This window comes from Xiphophorus maculatus, chromosome 13 (genome assembly GCF_002775205.1).
Source record: "Xiphophorus maculatus strain JP 163 A chromosome 13, X_maculatus-5.0-male, whole genome shotgun sequence".
NCBI classification, from domain to species: Eukaryota; Metazoa; Chordata; class Actinopteri; order Cyprinodontiformes; family Poeciliidae; genus Xiphophorus; species Xiphophorus maculatus.
In genome coordinates, this window is record NC_036455.1 from 17,550,962 (window position 1) to 17,558,911 (window position 7,950).

At 39.0% G+C, this 7,950-nt stretch overlaps 1 protein-coding gene across 1 annotated transcript; it reads right to left on the minus strand.

Moving 5' to 3' along the window:
• Positions 1-1,166: 1,166 nt before the first annotated feature.
• On the minus strand, positions 1,167-7,950 carry LOC111610503. The gene is made up of 5 exons (XM_023344800.1): positions 4,607-7,950; positions 4,430-4,449; positions 4,230-4,344; positions 3,952-4,128; positions 1,167-2,932 (listed from the first exon to the last, which is right to left on the minus strand). The coding sequence occupies exons 1-5, from the start codon at positions 4,607-4,609 to the stop codon at positions 2,270-2,272; spliced, it is 978 nt and encodes a 325-aa protein (XP_023200568.1). The 5' UTR covers positions 4,610-7,950; the 3' UTR covers positions 1,167-2,269.

The window sequence follows — 7,950 nt, forward strand, 5'->3', positions numbered from 1 at the left end:
ATCGTAACGCTTTTCTTGGATTTTTAATAAATATGCATGACTTTGCCACATAAATAGTTATTACTAACCAACAAAGCTCTTCCTACAATAACATTGTTCCAAAGTGCTTTAGGACAGAATAAATCAAAGGAAATACATGAAAAGATAACTTGAGACACAGTATACGAAATGTAAGTAACAGTGCAGAGACACAACTTGATTATGCAGTGAAGAGCCATACAGCAAAAAGATAAAATGTAGCTCAGAGAGACATGGCCGTTTCAAGTGATTTGCCATAAAGAGAGGCTAAGCAAGGAATGCACGATAAATTAAATTTAAAAAAAAATTATTTTAAGTTTTCAAGGTTTGGAACATACAGGTAGACAGAAAAACAAACAAAACCCAGATGCACAGGGCACAGCATAAGACATTTCCATTGACATATGATGTACACACACAGCAAATGCATACAAAGTCATATATACGAAAATACATACACCGGTTAGGGGGTGACCGAGGGGAGAGTTCATGGACAGGTTTGTTCAGTTTAGTTTAGTCCGTGAAAAATGTTCCAGGAAAGGATTCCAGTAGAGTGAAAAAGTGTCCTTGGGGCCTTTATGAAATCTGTCCATCTGTATTATGGACATCAAGTCCGTCACCCAGAGGCGAAAGGAAGGGGGAACAGAGGACCTCCAGTCCCTCAAGATTAGTCTCTTGGTGATAATCAGTCCTAGTTCCAATGGTTGCCGCATTGCAGAGGGTATATAGCCCCCTGTACCTGAGAGCATCCAAAAATTATAAGTTCTGGTTCTGTCATGAATTGGTGGATGAGGTGGTGAGGCAGACGCTGTAGACCCAGGTACAGAGTAAAAATGGTGGTTTTAATGCACAGAGTTACAAACAAAAATCCAACACAGTCCAAAAACCGAGGCAGCACTGCTGAGCAGAATCCAGGGCTCAACGCAGGTAGCAACAAGGCATACGAATGGACTAGACGCCAAATGAGACGAGGACCCGACAGAGACGCAGAGACACAGGTGACACTAAATACACACGGGGTAATTGGGGAACGAGAAACACCTGGGAAACAATCAAGGGGAAGACAGGACAACATGAAGACTTGGGGACACAGAAAACTCTAATTAAATACACAGAAAACACAGAACATGACATGGTTCAGGTTGTATCGGAGTCTTGTATGCCTTGGAGTACCAATCAAACACTTTAGACCAAAGACCCGTTAGTGAAGGTGCTGGCTCATTACTTCCCTGGTGTAGTCAGGGAAAATCAGAACTTTGTTCCCCATGTATTCCAGTGGCTGCGTCCTGGCAAGGCGTAGAATTTGCTCTTTCGTCTGAAAGTGATGTATTCAGGCGATGATGGTACGCGGTTTCTCACCCGCCGCCGGTTTGGGCCACAGAGAGCGGGGTGTGCGTGGTCGACCTTCAGTGGATGCGGGAAATGTTGTTTGCCCAGTAATTCGGGAATGAGCTTGGAGACAAACTGACAAACTCAGTTGGCCTCATCTCCTCTGAGTTTTCTTTCACGGCAACAATTTTGATGTTGTGCCTTTGGGAACGAGCCTCCAAGTCCAGCAGCTTAGTTTGCTGCTGGGTTATAAGCTTTGTGAGCTCCGAACATTTAGTTTCAAGTTCCCCAAGTTGCTCTTCGTGTGCATTGATTGCTGACTCTTGACCAACCATGCGGTTCTGCAAGTCAGGCTGTGCAGCTAAGACAGATTGGAGTCTAACTTCAACTGCGTCGAAACACTCATCAAGTTTCTCCAGAATTGAGGCTGACATATTTTTACATATTTCCTGGCACATCACAAGCTTTTGGGTTTTGTCATCTGAAGCGTGGTCCCCGGTTTCGTTTGCAGTCCCGCCGGCAAGGCATTAGCTTCGTTAGCATTAGCACCGCCGATGTATCCATCCATGGTCTTATTTTTCCCGGAGTTGGTGGCTTTCTTCGACGGCAACATGGTGTCCGGTTGCTAGACAGAGGTACAGTGCCAATAGCGCCGGCTCCTAGATGTTTTTATCGTGGCATTTAGATATTTGTTTAACGTTGTGGTCGAGAGCGCAATCCAACACCTCTACATCTTACAGCGCCCCCCCAATAAATTAAATTTTTTAACCTCAATAATATTTTTTCCCAAAAATATGTTAAGCTCTGCATTTTGTAGAAAAGATTAAAAATGATTTCCAGTTCCCAACTGTTGAGATCTCTCAGATGTTTGCGACGTTACAGTTGAGTCATTGTTAATATCTGCTCTTCATCTTGTAAAAGCCTATTCCGGCAGAGGTTCTTCCTCACCATCATTTTCAGCTATTGCTCTTTGTGCAGTGTAGAACTGGTTGTCCCATTCAAAGCCAACCTTCTTCAGTTCATTTCTAAGATGATTTTCAACAGCACGTTTAGCCCTTCCCTGGTTTTCTTCTGTCCAGTTTCCATTTCTTTGTACTCGCTGTCTAACTTCTTCCTCGCTAACCAAGTTACTCAAACTTTCAGCTTCGGCGCAGTTGCCATATGGCCACACCTGTTCCTTAGTCGTAACCAAGCCAAACATATTTTTACAAGAAAGGCAGGGACTTATTGCTTCTCTGCTTCTAATGTTAAAGGCTTCACATCTGACATCTGCAGGAAGTTGGATGTTTACGTCAAAGTATGTCTTCCTACTTTTTTTAGGATAGTAGCTCATCACTGCATCAGCTACATGTTCCTCCCAGAAGTTAAGGCAGGATGCAGCAACCAGGATTTGGCCTGCAGGACGACCAGTGGTGGACATGGAGACTCCATAGTGTCTCACTGGATCTGCGCTGTTGCCAGCAGAGATGCAGATTGTGGTGGAATACAACACGTTTTTGGAAGTGTCTCTCTTCAACTCTTGGACGAGTTCCTGCAGGGTTTCTCTAATATTATCCTCATGTTCTTGACCTTCCAGATGAACAACCTGAGATGAAACAAACATAATAAGACAAAAGCTGAAATTATTTCTCCAGTAGGATCAATTTGAGGATACATTGAGTTCACTTTTCAATAAATGTGAGCTCAAAACAGCCAACACTAAGTTACTTTAAATTAAGGCAAAATCTTTGTGTTTATATAATTTAAAGCACTTTGAACCGCCTTACTGCTGAAATGTGTTATACAAATAAACTTGATTTGTTGATAGATTAAACTTTGTTGTAATAGTTTTGCACCACCAGATTTCTGTTTGTGAAAAAAAGTTGATTTTGGTGACTGTGGCAGCTTCTTTAACATGTTTGTTGCACCTCTACCTGTACTGTAAAAAACTATTAACATGTCATCATTGTTAGAGCCATAAATAGGAAATATTGAAGTTATTTGTATGATAGTTTGTTTTTTATTTTATTATATTTAGTAAGAAGACTGATATTTGTTCAGGCCATTTTTATTGTGAAATTTAGATTTATTTTGAAAGGCTTGCTTCCTGTCGGGCCATATATTGTATTAGAAAAACTTGACGGATTACCAAGACACGTGGCAATACAGTTTTTGACCGTGTAAGCTGTGTATGTTTTGGAAAAGGAAAAAGAAGAATTGTTAAACTGACGTATCGTCATTTTTTTATTTGCATTTTTTGCTATTTTTTACAGATAAAGAATCTTTTGTTAAAATTCACGGTTTGCACGCGTCCTTTACTTCCAGTGTCTAAGGAATGACACAGATATTGGATCTGTTGCCATAACAATCATCATACTTCAAAACACAAACAATAGGAGAGTAAAGGGGCCAGAGTGCAAACACACACTAAAACCTTCATGTTTCATTGTAAAAATGTTTCTTTCATGTCATTTTTATTCCACTTCACAATTGTTCACCACTCACTGTCAGTCTGTCACATTGACCTCTGTGGTTGTAAAATCACAAAGCCTTGAAAAATTGTATTGGCATAAATTCTTTTGCAAAGCAGTGTATGAACGACTGTACCAAATAAATATTTCTCACCATGTCCAGCACACATGAAAATGGACTCCGTCTTGGTAGACGAGAGGAATAAAGTGTGAAAGGCTCCGGATAGGTTTCCTTTAAGTAATCAAACATGTCAACATCATCAACAAAAAGTTGTCTGGGAGAAAACTCTGGAACGGTAATTTCCCCCATAAAGAAGATGCTGTGAAGAATCTAGAGTGGAAAAAAAGAAAAACATAAAAAAGTTAATTTTCTACATGCATGAGAAGCACTAAGTGGATGTGTGTGAAGCGTCATACCACAATCATACACACCTCATCCACTAGTTCTGAAGTGTCTTCTTGAATGAGTGAAGCCATTTCCACCATCTTATCAATAAGTAGTAAAGCATTTCTTTGGAAAACGTCACTGTCGTCCTTATATTCCTGTCTACATTAATAATAAGAAGAATACATTTAAGAAAAATGAAAAATCAGGGATCAGCTTTTGTATTTTTATAAACTGACTGACTTACCTTTGTTCCTGCTCAGCAGCCTGTAAATGTGAAACAATTGAATTACTATGTTACATTAAAAAGCACATTTTATTGATGATTACCAAGACTAGAAATGTATTAAGATCTATAAATATATATTAAAGATAAATCTAATGGTAACAGCAAAAATAATCACACACAAGTATATCTGCTTACCATCGTAGCTTCCAAGTAAATGAAACTGACAGAAAAAGTTAAGCCCTTCCCCTTGACTCAACAGATCTAGTTTCCTTTGTGTGACGTAAAATCAGACTATGTTTGTGTGACCAACCCATCTGGTTATAAAGAGGAAGAAGCATGAAGGCTTCACCAGGCATGTCTGTTCATGAGTAAACAGGAACTTTGATCAAAGTTTGTATACACCAAATGTTATAATTTGATGTTGCTCTAATAATTTCATTATGAACTCTTCTTTTTCCAGGGTTGAATGACTATAGGAAGTTTAGTTATTTTTTTTGTTCCTAATGCACAAAGGACCACACTTATGCCCACAGAATTAGATAAATGTTTTACATCTTGGGCTCACGTACCTAGTATGACAACTGTGAAGGTCTATTAATTCCTTCTTTGCCAGAATGATTGCATCCCTACAGAACAGTGAAGAGTGTTTCACTGTTTGTGAAACAGTTGCAGTGAACAAAGTAAATGGAATAATGAGGAAGGAGACGGAACCTCAACTTTGAAAATCTTGCTCCTTTTGGTGGATAAGTGGGTTAACATTAACCACACTAAGCTTTGAAGAGTGGTCCACAAATGTTCAATAAGATTAATATCAAGGCTTTAGCAAAGCCATTCCAGTGACTTAAGGTGTACGTGTTTTTTTTTTTTTTGTTTTTTTTCTCCGGAGAGTTTTTACGGCGCTAGTGGCTCACATTTTTTTTTTGCGACAGTAGGCAGACAGGAAAGAGGGTGAGTAGAGGGGGGAGGACATGCGGCAAAGGTCGCCAGGACAGGGAGTTGAGGACTAAGGCCTCCAAATGTGGGGACTTAAGATGTAAGTTAATAAGGAACATTTAACCAGGAACCAATGGGAGGATGTGAACATATCTTGACCATGTTTGAATTAGGGAGAATTCACTAAAAAGTTAAACCTGTGCACAGAATCCTTGTATTTAAATTATTTGCTCTACAACATAACCGTTCCATCCCTGATAAAGAATAGTTATAATGGAGAATAAAAAATTCTAAAAAATACAAATCTTCATTTTCAAGACTGGAGGCAAAATTTCTGACCAGAACTGCATTTTTGTTGGTGTTTATTGCAAACTTTGAATTTGATCTGCATCCCAGCTCAAACCTAAAGGGAACGACTGTGTAAAACATATTTAAAAACTTTTATTGAATCAAACTTCAAGTAAAACTTAAATTTCAAACATGTTGGGAACGTCATTCGAGACGTCGGTGTACGATGTGGATGGAAAGAGAATGTTTTTGTGTTGTGCAAACAAAGCCAAAGCAGAAAATTGAAGACCAAAGCACAGAAAAAAAAAATTCAGCATCCTAAAAAGTTCTAGATCACACCTACTTGTGGCCGCTCCAACACCACTTTTTGTAACTAAATGAGAAAACCTTTATCCAAGCTAGTCTTTGACAATCCAGTGTCATGTGAAGCTCTTCACTTCAAGTGGAAATAGAGTGGAAACATAGCAGCCAAAAAGTGTTTTTATATTCTGTGGAAATATCTTCAATATGCATTTTTTAAAAATTTTTTTACTTAGACTCATTTTTCCTTCATATATTTAGACAAAAGTTAGCAAGAAGTTGCTGTTCAACAACAACTTTTTGTTGAACAGCAGAAAGTTGTTGCTGTTTTAATTCAGGAACGAAAAATTTTTAGTTCCTGAAAAATGTTTGTTTTCAGGAACTAAAATTCCTGAGTTTGATTTCCATGAACTCTAATGTGGACTTACTGGTGTGTTTTGGATCAATGTCCTGCTGCAGAATCCAAGTTTGTTTCAGCTTGAGGTCACAAACAGATGGCTAGATATTTTCCTCCAGGTCAGAGGTGGGCAATCTAGGCCCTTGAGGGCTGGTGTCCTGCAACTCTTAGAGGTCTCTCAGGTTCAACACACTTCAATCAAATTGTTGAATCACTTCCTAAGTGCAGTCAGGTTCTCCAGTCCTGCTAACGACCTCATTATTTGACTCAGGTGTGTTGAAGTAGAGACACATGTAAAGGTTGCAGGACACCGGCCCTCGATGCCTGGAGTTGCCCACCTCCTGCTCCAGGTATAAAAAGAGACACACATCTTTTGTCTGGTCAGTTCATGGGATGTTTTCCAAATTAACTTAACTGTTTTCACTTTTCTACTTACTTACTTAAAAACTAACAAATACTTAGTTGTTTTTTGAAACCTTGAGCTGCATGAATTAGTGATGGCCAAATGAAGCCTCGTGAAGCAATGAAGCTTCCAGGCCCGTTGCTTTGCCCAAAGGTTCGTTACTCGTTGGTTCATTCGTTTCTCACTCGTGGCATCTGCTGTTCAAACTGTCACTCAGACAGACATATTTAAAAACAATTAGTAAATGCAATATTGTCACAAAGTTTTTGTCAAACTCATGTTTAGTAACAGGAGAGTCAATTAAATCCTATTTAGCTAATCTTTTTTAGTTATTAAAATAATTTGTAGCCAATCCTGGTATATGTTGACTGTCAGTGGCTGTTTTCTTCCGTCATCGACTGATTTGACAGACATTTGTTTTAGTGTACTCGGGAGTGCGGTGCTTGTTGGGACAGACAGTATTCTTTGAGTTTTGATTTGCCTCCTAAAAACTAAAATTCTCTTTTTCTTGGATTTCTATTGGCTCTCTGATGCCTTATATTTTTACTCATCAGGCCAGAATTTTACTCTTCCAACAGCTTTAAGTCTATTTCTGTTGTGCAAGGCTGATATATTTTTGCAGAACAAAGAAATAGTGGAAATTTCAAGAAGGTGAGAATTTTGGAGGTGAAGGGTTTAATTATTTAAGAATCTTGCGAGCGATCATCTCAAGTATTCTCTGATGTCAGATTTTTTTTTTCCTTCTTGCGAGATCCTTTTCAATCAAGTTTATTTGTGCAGCACATTTCAGCAACTTTGCAGTTTCAAAGTGCTTTACATAATAAACACACAAATAAAAAATAACAAAATATACCATAATCAACAATTGAGAAAACCGGTAACAAACATTACATTTTGATGAGTGCCATCATCAAAATGTTAATATACATGAACTATAAAAGGTTCCTTTTATTTTGGCCACTTCTGAAGACAAATTCTCCTCTGATGCGATCAAATACAAAAATCCATGCGGCTCATCACGCTTGACACGCAAAATGAAGCAGTCACGTGACCCATGCAATGTGAGGCCTCGTTTGTTGCCAGTCATGTGGTTTTCAACAAGACGACACAAGCCTCGAAGCGGGGCTTCATCGGACACGCCCCCTTATTACTCAGTACAAGCCTCGAAGCCTGGCTTCAGATAGCCCATCACTAGCATGAATGAGAGAAACTTAAGTC

Coding starts and splice junctions, on each gene's coding strand:
- LOC111610503 (XM_023344800.1), bottom strand. Junction 4,129..4,229: donor CTTCAGAACTAGTGGATGAG/GTGTGTATGATT, acceptor TTTCCACTCTAG/ATTCTTCACAGCATCTTCTT. Junction 2,933..3,951: donor TTTCATGTGTGCTGGACATG/GTGAGAAATATT, acceptor GTTTCATCTCAG/GTTGTTCATCTGGAAGGTCA.